The 18317-nt window shown below is 40.2% G+C and overlaps 2 protein-coding genes across 2 annotated transcripts; one reads left to right on the forward strand and one right to left on the reverse strand.

Moving 5' to 3' along the window:
• Positions 1–851: 851 nt before the first annotated feature.
• brd8a (bromodomain containing 8a) lies at positions 852–10422 on the forward strand. The gene is made up of 20 exons (XM_062433668.1): positions 852–870; positions 1282–1378; positions 2065–2134; positions 2256–2305; positions 2424–2546; positions 2658–2738; positions 2861–2925; positions 3400–3542; positions 4008–4199; positions 4560–4650; positions 5319–5468; positions 5767–5927; positions 6204–6684; positions 6804–6847; positions 6983–7251; positions 7495–7587; positions 7715–7783; positions 7953–8235; positions 9705–9749; positions 9989–10422. The coding sequence occupies exons 1-20, from the start codon at positions 852–854 to the stop codon at positions 10046–10048; spliced, it is 2586 nt and encodes an 861-aa protein (XP_062289652.1). The 3' UTR covers positions 10049–10422.
• Positions 10423–11608: 1186 nt separating this feature from the next.
• dnajc18 (DnaJ (Hsp40) homolog, subfamily C, member 18) lies at positions 11609–17947 on the reverse strand. The gene is made up of 8 exons (XM_062433873.1): positions 17561–17947; positions 16484–16652; positions 15360–15505; positions 14749–14955; positions 14309–14421; positions 13847–13956; positions 13576–13748; positions 11609–13374 (listed from the first exon to the last, which is right to left on the reverse strand). The coding sequence occupies exons 1-8, from the start codon at positions 17685–17687 to the stop codon at positions 13250–13252; spliced, it is 1170 nt and encodes a 389-aa protein (XP_062289857.1). The 5' UTR covers positions 17688–17947; the 3' UTR covers positions 11609–13249.
• Between the last annotated feature and the right edge of the window lie 370 nt (positions 17948–18317).

The raw sequence follows: 18317 nt of genomic DNA on the forward strand, positions 1-18317 counted from the left end.
CATATGTTTTATTAATAGCCTACAGCTTTGGGGTATTTTCAGTAATAAGTAGTTTTTTCCCCCATTAAGTAAGTGATGTGTTTCTATGTGACGTTAAGTGTGGATGTAGCTGCTATAAACCAAACAATTCCCTGTGAAGGATCCATCGACTATATTATTATTCACTGTTAATGCAATGTTTAAATCACTGTAGGTTTTCCACTCCACAGTATGTTTTGTTTAACCACAGAAGTGGCATCATGTTTCCTCCATATATTTTTGCCTCAAAGGGGGGCGAATTTTTTTTTTATTTATTTTTTTTTACATGTATTCTCATTATAAAAATTTTACTACAGCCACAAGAAACTGGGCGTTTTGCATAAAAACTCAGTGAGAACCAACTAGTGTAAGGTTAGTTAAGCTGCGTTAGGAGGCCGGGGCTGGTTGAACCATCATTGCTGTGGTGGGCGTGTACCAACTGTACAGGACGCTGCTAGCTCGCTTAAAATCATAATGGCATCAGTAAGCTAAATTTTCCTCCTCTGGCTATTAGTTGGTAGCATAGACTTTTTCCAGGTAAACGCGAAACTAAGCTGTTGTTGCGACACTTTGCAGAGAAAAGAAAATACAGTTTTGGAGCTAGCTGGTTAATCCTTAAATTACCAATAACGCTAGCTAAGACACACAAGACTGTGGTGTGTTTGACGGACAACCGTGCAAGCTAACGTTAGAGAGATAAATCTGTGAAAAGCCTAAAAATCCATGTTAGCGTCCATCATTTTATTCCAGACATCGGTTTCGGATCTCACCAGCGTTATTAATTGCTGGGCTTCTGTCTACGAGGATGTGTGGGATGTCGGGATGACAGGAAGATGGCAAACGGGGTTGGAAGTGAGTAAACGTCGGTGCATAGCAGATGTCATGACATGCTATCTGTCCGTTTTAGCGGTGAGTGAGTGCGTGTCGAAATGTTAATTTGATCAGTCACCGACAACTTCCCTGCATGGCAGTCCCCTGCAAGGATTAATAGCTGGTTCATGACGGGTTGACAGCTCCGTTTACACTAGTGGTGGATTCCCAGTATAAACGACACGCTTTTGTTCTGGGCTCATCCCATGTGTTCAGAGTGAGCTGCTGGAGTGATGTGCAGCTTTAGGTGGCATACAAATGAAATCAAGATCAAGAGATTAACAACGTGCATACTAGGCCTGAGGCTGGCATTTGAACATGCAGAATATGCAGGCTTTGTTCAACTATATATACACTTATTTATGCCCCTTTCCCTCTCTCTAACATCTGCAGAACACAAGCTGCTTGTCATTGGACCAACAGAGCCATGGTCACTGAGGGAGAAGCTGTGTTTGGCCACATCTGTCATGAAGAGTGGCGACCAGAACTGGTACTGTACCAGCACAACTTCCATTTTGCCAATAATTGTGTGTACAATGTCAAATGTTAGGTGTCATAGCACTATAATAATCATAAGGAGTTGTATAGTAGTGCAATCCTGCATGGAAATGTTCTCAGAGGTTGCATGCTGTATGCCATCTATCCTGTTATTTAAGAGCAGACATTTCTCAAGAACTCATTGTCAATAAGGGTGGCTCTGTTGATTGCACTGATGCACATCTGTGTGCTAGCAAGTGTGTTTGTTGTAGTCGGTTGTGACAGTGCAAGGACATGCAGGTAAGATGAATTAACCTTAAGTGTGCTTGTAAAGTAGTTGCTCTGTAATCTGTATTTAACCTGTGATGGACTGGCATGCTGTCTATGGTGTTGCTCAGTGTATGTTGGGATGGCTTTTAGCCCACCATGATGATGGATGTGCTAAAGAATATGAATAAGGTTACTGTCAATTTGTGATAACTTTAAATGTATGAGAATATTCTGTTTAATGTATGCGTTTTCAATTGAAAAAGACTACAAGACTTTTCAAAAAGTAATAAAATAGATTTTGAAAAATTTAGACTGGGATGAAAAAGAATGGTTTTAAGATAAACCAGGACAGGAATAGCCAGCTGTTGTGGGCTCCAATTCTTCAATGTGTATTACATCTCAGATTAGTAAATCTCCTTAATTCAACAGGGTATCTGTCAGTCGAGCCATCAAACCATTTGCAGAACCTGGGCGCCCACCTGACTGGTTCTCTCAAAAGGTATTACAAAGAGCTCCAACTACTGCAGAACACAAAGACCAAATCTATGATTTCTGCAGCTTTGCTTTATTACATGTTCCTTTCACAAAGTTGTTCTCTCTCGTCCTTCGGTTCCATACAGCACTGTGCCTCCAAGTACTCTGAGCTCCTGGAAACAACAGAAGCCCCAAAGTGAGCACATAATTGACTTACCCCGAGCATGCTTTTGTAGACTTGCAGGTTAAAATAGATCACATATATAGTATGACACCTGAACTGAGAAGTGTCATTGTGCATTTGTTCTTTTCAGGCGGAAGCGTGGTGAGAAGGGTGAAGTGGTGGAGACGGTGGAGGACGTGATAGTACGCAGACTTACTGCTGAGAGGATTGATGAGCTAAAAAAGTTGATCAAAGAAACACAAGAGAAGCACAGGTTAACAAGCATAGCTTTCAACTGCTTTGACTCATCACTGTAGTTGTTTGTACAACATTGTAGTAAATAAACTCCATAATGGGTTGACATTTCGCTGATTTCATACTTTAGGAAACTGAAGAGAGAGTCTGAACTGATTCAAGCAGGCCATCTGGATTCCAAACTAGAAGAGTTATGGGAGGAAATCCTGCAGTAAGAAGCAACAAACTGTCTGTCTGACTTGTTGACACAATTATACGCTTCTTTCTTTGTCTTTTAGACATTAGACACTTGAATGAGAAACAAAATTAAATATTCCTCTGTGTGTCTCACAGGAAGAAGAGACTGGAAGAGGAGGAATCAGAATTGAAAAGAAAGACTACAGATGCTGCTTATCAGGGTATCTCCTTCACTTTTAAAAGGGATCTTTTGGGGGAAAACACCAACACAGAATATGTTAAGTTACTTTGTTTTATGTGATAAATGCTGGAAAACAACTAAAATTAAGTAGAAATGTTCAATTTAAAAATCCACCCACAATCTATTGACCTGTACACATTAGTAGAAGTAGTAGTTTTAAATGTATTGTCTCATGAACTGAAGTGTTGAGCAAGTGGAAGAATTAAGCAATTGGTGGCACTAGATGAAAAATCAGAAGTCATTAGGATTCACCCTCTGGGGACTGTGAAATGTGGTAGCTATCAGTTCAGTAGTTGTGGAGATATTTCACTCAAGTTTTGGACTGAACAATTGTGAAGCCAAACTGCAGGCGCATCATGGCACCAATTTTCTTGTAAAGAATGAGACGGGTTGAACATCAGCTTTTGTGTGACTGATAAGAATATCCTCTCTATGCCGTCCCTCCCTCTTCCAGCCAGACAGGTGGCAAAGAACACACCTAAGCGAGTGCCCGGCGTCACCATGCATTCGCCCTCAGACTGCAGCTCTCCAGGCCAGGAGTTCCCACCAGGTGACCCACTCGAGTGCTTGACACTGGATCATGTATCCGCAAAGAATGTAAGTCACCAAGCTTTCAAAGATCTGTCCTACTTTTTAATAATCACACCACTTCTTGGAATATTTAGAAATGTATGTTGGTATTTCTAGCAGGTTTTTAAAGTGTTTCTGTGAAGAGAACTGCAGACCAGGTAGTTGTCTTCTCTGAGCTGAATCTTGTGTGCCACATGTTCAGATTTGCTTTATTACCTTGCTATTTTCTTTTCACTGTAAAAACACCAGAAACTTTGTGCTGTGGCCACGGTGCACTTTCTGACATAGACTCTTACACTACAGACCATTAAAACAGACATAAAGTAAACAGACATTATCTCTAGGAAATTCAGACTATTCAAAAAGAGATAGAAACACATTAGTGACACTGAAGAGAGTTGTGCGCACATTGGTTAATAAAAACATTTCTGGATTTGTCTGGCAGTGACATGAAAGAGTTGATTTCACATTTCTCCCTCTCTGTGTCACCAGGCTTCAGGATCAGCCAGGTTAATGTCATTCGCTGAGTCGCCTGGATCTGGTAGTGACGACATCAGCCATGGGTCACTTCTGGATGACCCCACCCAAAAGAAGCTCCTGGGCCAGAAAGGCACACCACCACCATCTCCACTTTTATCAGAGTTACTGAAGAAAGGCAGTATCTTGGCCACAAATTCCAGACTGGTATGTTGTTGAGGGAATTATGCCAACAGTGTAAAGTCTGCAGAGCTTCTCATCTTCATCTCATTATCATCATTTAAATAAGTTTCCTGTATCTGGAAAAAGGAGTTATGTTTCTGTCCATAAAGGTCCAAACAGTAGGTTCGGTCAGGAAGAAGTGTTGCCTCGTTTCATTCTTTTTTGTATTATAGCTGAAATTTTAATGTTTTTTTTTCTCCATTTCACTCCTCAATATTTTGCCTGTTAAGTTTCTCAGGCTTCTTACAAACAAATATAACCGTTGTTGTTTGTTTGTTTTTTAAATACAGGCTCTTTGTGATCAGAAAAAAACAGCAAATGTGCATATATGTGTTTGTATCCCAGATTGGGGAAAGTGATGGCTCCACTGGTAGTATGACAGGAGCACATGACCTGCAGCTGGCTCCACCTTGTCAGCCTCTCTCTCAGGCAACAGGTACAGACACTGTGTTTGATTTGTATTCATGACTGACAGTTAACGTACAATGTATTCACCCCATGAGTGTTTCGTGTTTTAAGCTTTCATAACACTTAGTTATTTAGTTCACCTGTCAGTGATCAACAGAAATTCAATGTCAACGTAAAAACACGTCTCACCAGATAACTGATTGCATAAGAAGTCATTTCATTCAAGACAGTATTAACGTTGTGCCTTGATGGAGATAGTTCTGTATCAGCTTTTCACATCTGCACACTGAAGTTTTTTCCCCATTCTTTCATATAAAACTACTCAAGCTCTGCCATGGTATGGACTCAGACATGGCCACTTCAGGAATCAAAATTGTTGTTGTCGCTTGAAAAAAGCATTTTTTTTATGTTCATCACTATCAGAAAAGCCTAATTACATCCACCCTGAATTAGTGTTGCAAAACAATAAAACATGAAAAAGTCAAAGAGAGGAATACTGTTTATAAGCCTTATATCTTTATTTGTAGGAACATATTTCTATGTTAGTTTTTACCCTTGAAACCCTAAATGTATCTTTACTTTCTGAATATGTCTACTATTGTCTAGTGTGTTTGCTCTTACGTTATTTAGCTAAAAGCATCCACTGCCTTGTCTGCACTTTGTGTGTTAATGTGTGTGGGGATGCTTGCATGGCAGGTGCACCGATGTTGTCTCGTCTCCTGGAGGCAGGTCCCACCCAATTTTCAGCCCAGTTAGGTTTCATGGTCAGTCCAGATTCTGCCTCCAGTGCTCCTCTCTCTGCTGCCACTCCTGTTCCTGCGGACTCTACTGCCTCAGCATGCACAGGTCTGTCCATTTTGACCCAGATCCAAACCACTTGGCATTCAATCCGCAGGCTAAACATCCCCAAATCCTTAATTTTACCTGCTTTGTAGTTTTATACTTTAATTTCATTCACTGTGTTGGCCATTTCTTTTAGTGCAAGCAAAGATGTAATGTCATGTTATAACTCTGTTAAATGTATTCATCAAACTGTATCAATTGAATGCATTGAGAGGGCTCGATTTTAACCATTGTGTGCACAAAAAAAAACATTTGAGCAAATTCTGAAAGATTAGTGGTGTCACTTGTTGTCTGTGTGCAGAGGTGGATGTGATGGTGCCGTCTGTTCCCACTGGATGCCAGCCTGCCTCTGCAGGGGATAAAGCATCAGAGCTCAGTGAAGAGGATGTCACTGTGTCCTACATGGGAGATGAGTTGGATCTGAAAACAGTGGGGGACATAATCGCCATCATTGAGGACAAGGTGCAAAAAGGAGAAAAACATAACAATTACATGAGTTGTGGATTGTGAATATCATGTTTAAGGTGTTATTAAGTGTGAAGAAAGTCATTTCACAATACCTGTTTTATAATGGGTATTTTTATTATGTTTTTAAACCCACAGTTTAGTCACAAATGTTACTGATGAGATTTGGGGAAATGGTAGTGTCACTAGACATGGCGAACAATAAAAATAAGACCAATGTTATTCAAAAATTTATGCTTTAAGGATTTTAGAGTCAGATCTCTCCTTCTACAGGCAGATGAGACTGCAGAGGCTTTGGATGCAGCTGCAGTTGAGGCTGCTCTGTCCCTGTGTGAAGAGAATGGCCACGCTCTGTCTGGCGCCTGGGAAGCTGGGCCTTTCCAGCCCCATGAGTCTCACTCCGCAGTGCCCACAGGGGTCCCACTGTCCTCATCTCTTCACAGTAGCCTGGCAGGGAAGACAGAAGTGTTAGAGGTTCAGGGCGGGACTTCAGCTCCACTCTCCTCTCTGTGCAGTAGTCAAGATAACTGTCTTGCAGCACTCCCCATGGGACTGAGGGGCCTTCCTCCTACCTCCTTATCCTCATGCAACTCAAGGAGTTTGGTGCACTGCCACACTGGAGCACCTCCACAGCCTGAGGCAATGAGAGAGACTGGAGAGTTCACGCACCAGAAAAGCCAAATTTCATTGGACGTTACCATAAAATGTGAGAATGACAAGTGGGCACAGCAAAGACCTGATAAACCCCATGGAGGTATGCACACCCATGCATAAATAGTAGTATTCACTTGCTTCATAACATGCAGTTTGCATGCAACTATGCATTTTGCATAACCATTTCCTTCTTATTATTCATCTTTACTATCTTGGCAGACTCAGTATTAGAAGATAGCCCACTGACAGAAAGGCGTCCCAAGGTATAGCACCCAACGAGGACAGAGTGCACATGATGCTTGTAATTGCTGTACTGAAATGCAGTGTGCAAAGCTCCACAGTATTCCTGCACTCTAAGCTCTGTTTAAATATCTCTGCATCTTTCTGCATCTTTGCAGGAGATGAGGGCAGAGGATGGAGTAAGAGTTGGGAGAGGAGAGAATGCCTCAGGGACTAAAGTGGACAATGAGGTCAACGGGCCAGAAGTGTGTGGAGAAGAAGATGGAGATGGGGTGGAGGGATTCTTGTCAGAGGCCGACGGGGAGACAGAGCTAGAGCCTGCAGCCAGCGAGAGCGAGGATGGATACAGCCTCCATACCGCCTCCTCGTCTCTGCAGCTGCACACAACCGCAGACTCCATCCCCAGCAGCCCTGCCTCATCGCAGTTGTGAGTGAAACACACTCAGGCACACACAGGAAGGGAAAAAAATTCTGATGTGAGAAATGGTGGTGTTGAAGTTGATCCCTAGATGGTGCTAATGATGTTGTCTAAGCAGATTTTCTTTTCATTTCTGTCATCTGACAACATGAACTAAATGCTGCGTCACGCTGCAGATCAGGTTCTGCTTGATAATACTGTCCTCATGACTTTGACTTCCTTTTCTTATTCTCACATACTTTCATTGTGCAGTTCTGTATGCAGTGAGGACCTGGAAGCTCTACAGGCTCACAAGATCTGGAAGAAAGCCATTATGCTGGTGTGGCGTGCAGCGGCCAATCACAGGTCAAAATATGACTCTGTAACAGTAACACTAGCCACTGATGCTCAGCCAGAGACGTAGCATGATCCCCCTTTTTTAGTTCTTTGCATCAATACTGAAACACATGTTTTTTATGTGAACCTGTTGCAGGTATGCAAATGTCTTCCTGCAGCCTGTAACTGATGAAATTGCACCTGGATATCACAGTATTGTACACAGGTAAACAAGGGAGATTATTGTATGCTCATTTTAATCTCACTTATAGTTTTTATAGAGGTTACTTGTGGTATTGTTTGTGTGTAGTGAAAATCTTCTATCACAAAAATATCAAGTTAACAGGAACCTTTGGGAACCCTCATCAGCTCATTGACTCTTCTCTCCTCTACAGGCCCATGGACCTGGCCACCATAAAAAAGAACATCGAGACTGGTTTGATACGGACCACCGCTGAGTTCCAGCGGGACATCATGCTGATGTTTCAGAATGCGGTCATGTACAACAGCCTGGATCATGACGTGTACCACATGGCTCTGGAGATGCAGCGCGATGTCCTGGAGCAGATCCAGCAGTTTCTAGCAACCCAGCTCATCATGGAGACATCAGAGTCTGGTATCAGCGCCAAGAGCCTGAGGGGCCGTGAGAGCACGCGCAAACAGGACTCTACTGACAAGGTGCTTCACTAGAATTTTGACAAAAGCAGAGAGTACAGAAGAAGAGACAAGGGTGAGACAACAGGCTGACTCTAAGGTAGAAGCAAGTGATGCTGAACTAGATCTGCGGGCCATTTTCCAAAGCGTAACGAGATTTTTGATAACTTTTCTTTCAGGGAACCATTGGTTTCACTACTTCAAAACTTTCCTGTGGTAGCTAATCCGTCACAGTGAAAACCTTTTTGTCAAATGTCAATATTTTTTATTGCAACAATCACATTGCCAAATTTACATTGTCCTTTTCACAATATCCTTATTGTTTATTTTTCTATTCAGACACAGTGGATGCAATACTGTCTTGCTGCTAACTCTTATCTTGGTTGTCAGATTATCTTTGAATCCATCACGATACGCAGATTAAAAAAGATAATACAGCGTTCACAGTGGTGATTATGCATCTCAAACAAGTTTCAAACCAGTGGTTGGCTGTAAGGCAAGACATTTTTTATTTAATTTTTTTTAAAAACATGTCTGCTTTGGAAAATGGTAGGCAATAATGTAATAATAATGCAGTAATGTAGAGAACATTAAAGACAACTTTTTCCCAAAGCATACTTCAAGTTGTGGCATTTATATTTAAACTTTAAGAGAGTTTTCCATTAATTTCATGACAGTATGAAAATCAACTGGCAATTCAAGAGAATTGCAAGAAGAATCTAACACAATAAATATTTAGTCACTTTTTTGTCAAAGATTCATTAAGTTTTAAAAAATTCTTCAGGTCGGTCATTGTCTACGAGCATGTCTACAAGCTCCTTAGAAACTATGACTTTGAAGATTATATTATGTGGTGTCTATAAATAAAACTTATAAAAAACAAAACTAATGAAATTATCAAAAATTGGACACTGTGAAAAGTATCATGTAAATCTGGTAGTTTCCTGCATTGGAAGCTTTACTGTCAGATGTCTGATGATGCAGATTTCTACCAGAACCTGAATATAGAAACATGTTAAAAATATATTGAATACAGCTTCATTACCGTACCACAAAATATAAATGTGCCAAAACTGACTAAATATTTGTTGGTAGATGATAAGTTGCAAGTGTTGCATGCTGATAAGCAAACTGATGTTAAACATAGTGGTTGACTGGAAGGCAGGAGGCCATTTAAGTGTAATTTTATGCTTTGAAAAATGGTTGCAAGAATGCAAAGTGTGTGTTGTATGTAGTTCATGAGCTAAAACAGCCTAAACCACGTGGCATGGTCTTTCAAAAATAGTTGGTCTGGATAACTAGCGTGATTGCAGTGCAGCAAGGACGTAAACAGTAAATATTTGAAGTAGCCTGCAATATAGTGATTTATGGATATCAAGCTATAAAGCACATATCAACCCTTTAAAAAAAAAAAAAGCATTATTTTCCTTTTCTTAAGTCTTTCAAAGCACTTTTGAGTCCCAGCTCTGATGTGCAACTTTTTCCTCTCACAGGACACTGTCTCCATGTCCTCTCCTGCCTTTCTTCTTTCTCTTTTTGTAAGTACCCATCCTACAGACTTTAAAGCTGTCTCTTTCTTGTCTTTTTTCCCCTGAAGCAAGCCTAAAATAAAAATGACAGTTGTTGCATATATATGCATGAAAGCAAAACATACAGTCATGTAAGTTGCAAGACCTGTAAACCGGAACAGAACAAATATAACAATTATAATGTTGCCAGTTAAGAGTGACAACTAAATGAAGTCTAATAGGTGGTTTCTTCCTTTCTCTGCCTGTAGGACGGAGGCACCAGAGGGCGCCGTTGTGCCATAGAAGCTGACCTCAAGATGAAGAAGTGAATGAACAGTATGAAAATGTTGTCTGACAGTATCCCTGAGTTCAAGTGAAAGGTGTAATACTACAAGACTGAATTTATCCTCTGTCAGTTGCACAGAGTCTCACTCTGCATAATTTGCAATGTAATCCTTTACTTGCACTCTATTTTAAATGGGTAGACTGTAATGTGGAGAAGATCATATCTTCTGAGACAGCAATACAGACATGGATTACATGTAATCCCAGATTACAAGGGGGCATTCAGGAGGACTAGGTCAAACCTTTCATAGACGTAGCAGCAGATCATCCAGAGTTAGCCTGCACTGAATCACATCAGCTCATAGAAGTGAAGATGTGAGTCACTCCTAGCCTAAAAATGGACTGAAATTAAGCCTACAGGGAGCCTGGTTGAACTCCAGATTAGTGTGGTTGGTTTTGAGAATTACACTATGTCTGTGACAATATGTAAAACCAGAGGCCAAAGAGTCTGATTAACCTATAAAAGTCTGATCCCAAAAACTGAGGGGAACATACTTATTTCAAACAAAAACATTTTAATTGCTCGTATAAAATCATTTGATTTTTATGTTTTCTTATTTAACTACTCAGATCATTTTTTTAAAATATGACTGTATTGTTTGTGATGAATTGATTATATCTATCTAGGCTACTCCTCCAGTGAAACTGTACTAAAAAAGATATTCTGACTTATTTTCAGTGTTTTTGAGAAATTGTCACATTAATTATCTGTTTTGTGGACTTAAAACAATACAACTTTATAAAGAGCCCTCAACCTACTATGTTTGTCCTGAACTTTGTTCCCACACAATATCAACACAAAATGCAACAAATGTTGATGTGCTCCCTCTCTCTTTCAAATATAACCTTGTCTTATCAAAAACTTTGATGGAGGGATTATGTGGATAATAGAGAAAAGGCTTGATCCTCCCAGGGGGGATTTAAACAGTTGGTGTTTCTGAAAGTCATACTGTGTTCATATTTTCATTATGACAATGACTGCTGACTTTGCAAAGTGAAAGGAAACACATTTGTCTATTACTCTCAGATTCAGAAGTCTGATAGGCATCATTACAAGTGAATGACAGTTTAAATGCTGTGTGTCGTCATACTTGATCTGTGGAGTAAGCCAAACACCATCAAAACTTTAGAGCAACTCTCATCTTCAAGGAAGCAATTGGATGGATCGGATAAAGGCCAGAAGGCAAATGTACAGAATCATTTACTGTATGTGTAATGTTGTGCATGTTCGGTCAAAGCTGTGTAATATTTAACAGGATTTAGAAATTCTGATTGCACGTTCCCAATGTAGTCATCTTCAAATAAAGAGACTAATGATTGACTGATAGCCCAGCTATACATTGCGAGAAGCCTAAATCAACATTAAACCTCATGCAGGATAATGTGTAGCTTTCTAATATGAAAATATGTGGACTTTCACATGCAGGTGTCATCTGCCCCTTTCCTGGAAGAAGAATATCACCCAAAAATGAAGCATTCAGTCGAGAGTCAAAGCACCATGAAATCACAAATGAATGAATGAGACAGCCAAAACATAATCCTCATTAGATCTTTAATTTTCTGGTATTTTTGGCTGAAAGTTGAAACTCCAGTGTTATATTGCTCACGTGTACTACCAAACTAAACCGATGCCAAACCTGAATTGTGTTTATCACAGTAAAGGTTTTCCATATTTTGTGAATTACTGTGTGTGTACCTGAATTTTCGAATTAATTAACATTTAGTGCGTCAGTAGTTGTGAAGATGTGTTTGCCAAAAAATAAATATGTAACTAATAAAACACTTGGGCCTCTCACTAGGGTGCATGCAACAATGAAGAACACAGGGTTAAATAATAACTTAAAAGTGCTTGAGATGAACCTGAACATTTCACAAGTTTGAGACCAGCTAAGGCAGTTTGGCAGTCTTAGTGCACAGCGACAAGAATTGTAATGATTTAGGGTTGGTAAAATATAAAGAATTCAAGATAACGACTGCACAAGTTTCCTCCTCACGACAAAACCTGACAAGTAAAAGTCACAACTCCAGTTCCTAACTGTGGGAGAATGTTGATCACATCCACAGACATTTAACAAAGCTGCATACTCAGTTTAAGTTTAGAAAACAAAATCTGTCTTCTTTACAAAACATCTGTATGAATTAAAAGGTGCAGGGTTTATAAAACATTTATAAAATTTGGGCCGAAAAGCTCACAAATGAGCTTTGCATATTCACCAGGGACACCAGGAACACTGAGCAGGACTGAGAGGTGGATTTGGTTGAACTGGACTCTGTGCTTATTACAAATCAAAGCTACTTCTTCAAAACGTGCACAACACACAAACTCTGGTACCTGAAGGGCTGAAGCTTTATGATCGGAGGAATAAACACCTATGCAAGCAGGTGAGTGACAGACAGGGAGTGGGAAGATCTACTGTAAAGACTGCTGATGTTTGGCAAGTACAACCTTGTAAAATAAGCAACTTAATTCAAAAACAGTGGTCATGTTTTGTAAAGTGTCTATAGCTGCTACAGCTGTAGTGACATAGGTAAAACTGCCTGATAAACCTCAGTATACAGTAGATGTTATAGTCCTTCTTCATGTCTGATTTGTCTGTTTTGATCATAAATAGAAGGTCCTCTGTCATTTCACAGTACAGATGCTCTCAGATTTGTTTAGAGACTACAGTATTATTTAAGTCACTGTAATTAAATACCTCCTACAGATAAAAGATGAGCCAAGATGCTCAAGTAACATTCACTCTATTAACTATTAAATAAATACACCAAAAGTTTCAGCGAAGACACAAAACAAGAAAATAAATACAGGTCAACTACAAAACCTAAACAAATAAAATGTGTATGTGAACATACAACTGCCTTCATAACCCCAAAGGGAGACCCCGTATGTCATGCCATTTCTATAAGAAAGTTTAAAGGCGCAGAGACATCATATAACACTTCCACGGTGAGTTTGCACTTTACACTGCTACCACCAATAGCCAGGTTTGGCAGCTAACATGCAGAACTCTATTTTTTACCATCCAAGAGGAGAGAAGGCACATTGTTTCCAGTGGCAACATCTCCCACTGTGCTGTACCCAAAGAGATTTTCCTACAAAGTGGCCAGATTGGATAAATTACACACCTCAATAAAACTTATTATTTGTATAGTTCAAGATGAGTCTGTAAAGAGACATTAACTCCTCATTTGCCCCTCTGACGCCCGACCAATCGATTCAATTTCTCACAGTTGTCCAGCCTCATCGATTCTGCCTTCTGCTTTAAACGTTCATCTCGGTACAGCTGTCCGAGATTTGCCAAGTCTGATTCTGAAAAAGAGAAGAAGAGGAAGGTGTATCACATATATTTATAATAGCTTTCTACACAATGTGTAACCTGCTAATGTTACAGGAAACAAGATAAAAAATCTAATATTTTTATATAAACAAGAATTTGAGATTGATGAGTGATACCTGCACTGTAACCAAAACAGATTATCCCTGTTTAAGCCATGTGCGCTGCTTGCTTACTTTGCTGTTTCTCCTTCCAGCAGCTGTTCTGCAGGTGTTCAATATAGTCAGTCTCTATGGTTTTCTCTAGTTCCTCCAGCGCAGCTCCACGATATTCCTTCTCAAAACTTTTATCCACGTAGTATGGCACACCCATGTGCTGCGTTTCCCTGGACACCACCAACCCCATGGACCTGAAACCCAAACATAACTCAGATTTACCCAGGGAAAGGACCATGAGATTTACTATAATGTCAGTACAGTAGTTTGGTTGATGATGTGACTGACTCACGGCTTATAGAAGAGACTGTAGGGCGGGTTAGTGGCCATCATCTGCGTAAACACTGATATGAGGATTAACACCAGTACAGGGAGAAGCTGCAGGAGAGCTGTGAAGGTGTTCTGTGGGAAGATAAAATCAGCAGATTAGAAAGAATACTGTACTATATGTAGGCTGCAATGATACACTGCATAGTCATGCCAGCACAGTACTTTTGTGTCTTTGAAGTAAACCACGCTCTTCCAAAGCAATAACTGCACTTCATTTATGACAAAAGTAAATGAGCGACATAAAGTAAATCTTTAAAAGAAAGAGGGTTAGGGTTAGGCACCCATAAGACTACCCAAAGTACGGTGTTGCTATGGCTATCCAGTGCCTGGTAATGATTAGAATAATGCCCTATTTCCACAAAGAAGATTACATATGTGTGGATGTTTAACAGGGATTTGTCTTTATGGTTTGTGAGTCACTGACTTGACTCTGGTTGTCCTCCACCACCTCCTCGCGCCTCTCATAAGCACGTCGACGACGAGGCTGATAGAACTGAGAGTAGGAGGCTCCCTGGTTAGTATACACGTGAATATTTCCTGCAGAGAGACAGACACAGTTCTGTAGCACCTACACTTCCACAATGAAACAGATACTTACAGTAGATTGTATTCCTAAATGACTGAACATATCCATTAAGCATTTTAAAATCAGTAAATCTTCAGTCTCATTATTCAAAAGAGCTGTTAGTGCTGTATGTCAGTTAAAGTATTTACTGAGAAAACATGCCAGATGTTTCAGAAATATTAGGCTACGAATTTATTTAATGCTGCATTGCCACTTTTAAAAAAAGTAGTTTCAAACTTCTGGAGTCTGACGAATTGCATCATCATCTCAACTAGTCCTTGTAGTTCACGACTGCTCACCTGTGGGAAACCTTCCTCCAAAGAAAATGTTGAAGAGCTCCTCGGGGGAAATGTCAGCCTCAAAGTCTCGGTGGAAGCTTCGGTAGTGTGCATAGCGACTGTGGCTGGACTGTTGGGGTGCATTTGCAGCTGTTGACTGATCTCCATATTGATCATACTGCTGCCTTTTCTCTGGATTGCTCAGCACTGCGTATGCATTGCCTATTGCTGTTAGGAGAGGGGGGGAGACATTGATGATGTTGGAAGCTATCCCTTAAACTCAGTAAGTGCAGGTGTTAGCAGTTGACACAAAGGAATTAAAAACAGGGTTTCAGGAATGAATTGAAACTGGTTAAACTGGGTGACCCAGCTTCAAGTCTCTGCTGATTATTGTATAAACAGACACTACCAGCCCATAGGATCTGTTCTTTAACTGACTGTGACCTCAGACTTTGCTGAGAGCTGGTAATTGAGAACTGTTTGCTCTGTGGGATCAGTATTATCAATATGGTAGAGAAGCCCTCAGCTTTGGTGCACTGTTTTTTTTTTCTTTTTCAGACACAATGCTTTGAAACAGATTCTGTCACCAAATAAAAAAATGTCTGTTTTTTTTTTTTTACAAAAACTCATACCTTTGAATGCATCTGTGGCCCCTGGGGCAAAGTTCTTGTCGGGATGGAACTTGAGGGCCAACTTCCTGTATGCCTTCTTCAAATCGTCATCGCTAGCATTTTTGGGAACACTGAGAATCTCATAAAAGTCCTTGCAATTCTTTATCCTGCAGAAACAAAGGACAATGGATGTATGAATACAAGTCAGAACTTCAAAAAGGAAAAGGATGACTCTCTCCGGAGCCAATTTAACCTTATTAGTCAAGCAGGTGTATTCTCTTCAAACAGATTTTAATGTAATAAACATGTAATCAATTCATATAAATATAATGAATTAGGATGAACAGGTTAAGATGCAACTGGTTAACATGACTGCTTCATTCTGGCTATAAACACTTAGTGCATTTGCAGTTGTCTTGAGATTAAGATGTCAAAGCAAAATTTTGAGTTTAAACAGACTTTTTCCTTTCTGATATGTGGTGTGGGATGGTTGTGATTGATCCATGCACACATCTGTTTGTTTATCAAATACAGTGAATAAACCACTGGATATTGCTGCTGCAGCAAAGAAACTGAGGTAACAGTTGTTCTCAATGATGTTACATAGGAATAGACCTTTGATTACACACCAAATTATTGTATTGTCCTAATTGTGTTGATGGGTTCCAGTGTCCCAAATTCTATTCTATTCTATTCTGAACTGGACCAGTTATCATACTGGACAAGAAGAAAAACACTTGAAACTCCAATGACAGGCAAGTGTTTTGTTTTGTTACTGCACTGCCTTCACTTTTGAATAAACACAAACACACTTCAATTTCAAATATTAAATGCTGGTGAGCAGTGCTTACATTTACTATGATTAGCTATGATTTTGGACGGTTGGTCATTCAAAATAACATTTAAAAGACATTACATTAACTCTCTGAAATTATAACGAGCATTCTTCTAATTATTTTTTTATAGGCAGATTAATAAATAATGAAAATAAAGGTTAGTTACAGCCCTAAACTAGTGTATTATCAATAGTCAGGTCAGTCAGAGCATTGGACATAGCCACAGTTACATAGTGGACAACAATGTCAGACTGTCACTCTGTAACAGTGTGAAAAAAACATATATATATGAAAAGAGTCAGTGTGCACCTGAGAACACCCTGGCGTTGATCCTCTGTGTAGGTTTTCTTTTCATCACCACTCGCATGACTTGTTTGGTTGTTTCCGATGTCCTCGTCTCTCCAGCCTGTCGGTGGGGGCACGTGGTTTGCTTCTGGAGCAGCAGTGCCTCCGTTCCTGGTTATGGCATCTATCAGCACTACAAGAACACAGTGTCTGAGGTCAACAGAGAACTCAGGTGGGACTACTACAGGAAGAAGATGAAGAAAGCCTGCACTGTAAAAGTAATGACGACAGTCAAAATGACACTGGAAATTAAAGATAACAGCCAACACAAATCAGCATGGTACATACTACATCCTGACAGGTCCTGAACATGACAAATCAGAAGGGAAAATTGACAAAATGTCCAAAGTCTCCCATAGGTACTTAAATGTATTGTGATCTGGTGAATGTGGAACCCACAGTATAAGATTCACATCACTTTCAAACTCCTCTAATAATTCAGTGATTAATTGTGGCCTGTGTGGAACCATTTGCATTCATTATATGACACCACTCATTTATTAAGGGTTTTTCTTTCAGCTGTCACCCATCTCTGCATGAGTAAAGTGACACTGACAGTTTAAGCCCTTTAAAAAGTTTTTTCAGTGCCAGGCCCTTGCACAATGTGTGAAATATAATACAAACAGCTGCAGACCACGTAGCACTTATCTGCATTATGCACTTTGTGTTCAAAAAGCTAAAAAGTAATCTATGACAACTTCATTATCCTGCCACTACTGCAAAAGCAATTAGACTGGGTAAAAGCAACTGCACACAATCAGATTTAAGCACAGTTTCAGCTGCTGTCAGAACTGTGCGGGGGGAGGGAGTCCTGCATTTCAGCATGCAGCCTCAGCAGACATTAAGTATTAAAGCTAAATAGCTAATTTCTGCCCCTGTCTGCAAAAAAGCAATACTAGCTATACCTTTCCATTCATCCTATAATCTAAAAACACATCTTCTAAACTGCATAGGCTGAGATGAAGTAGCTAGTTACTTAACATTAACGTTAGCTCGTCGGGCTGCCATTGCTTAAATGTGCGTCAGCTACGGTAATTATACCTCTGGCCCGGGTGCTGGGGTAAATATTCTGGGCTTCATACAGCAGCTGCAACGCCCGGTCTTTATGTCCTGCTCGTAAACACTGCTTCGCCCTCTCTATCATCCGGTCCGCTTCGTCTTTGTCCATTTCAGCGTTGCGGGGTTATTTCGCCGATCCTATAGCTGTCTGCAGAAGTGTGTCCCTGTGCAATGTACGTCTATATCATATGGCAAAGCTACAGCTAGATAGCCTGTTAGCCTCGTTGACAGACAGCCGCTGCGTAAGGTTAGACAGTCACTCAACTCCTTCGCACTATCCGGTCAGCGGACGATGGCGGTTGTTGTCAGGCTGCAAACAGGCCTGCAGCTGGGCCATTTTTAAGCTTGAAAGTCTAAAAAAATGCACAGTCTAAAGCTGTCTGGGTTTTAGCAGTGTTTAAAGGGCCAGCGTATTATATACATCAGGCCGGCAATACGTCACACATCCGGGACTTCAGCTTGTAAAACGTCCCTGCCCCTTTTTGGAGGAATGACTCTCATTACAGACTTTAATTCAAACTAGCAGCACACAACAACACCAGTAGAATTAAGTTAGTTTATAAATGACCCAATGACACATTAGGTAAATATATGTCCACATGAGCAAGATACATCATAAAAATGTATTTGATTCATCCCTGTTTTTTATAGTCTGTGGTAGAAACCAAAATATGCCTTGACTTTTTTAAGAAATCTATTTATATTGTCAGCTCCCTCACTGCGATCTATTGAAAGTCAA

Source organism: Scomber scombrus, chromosome 14 (assembly GCF_963691925.1).
Source record: "Scomber scombrus chromosome 14, fScoSco1.1, whole genome shotgun sequence".
Lineage (NCBI taxonomy): Eukaryota > Metazoa > Chordata > Actinopteri > Scombriformes > Scombridae > Scomber > Scomber scombrus.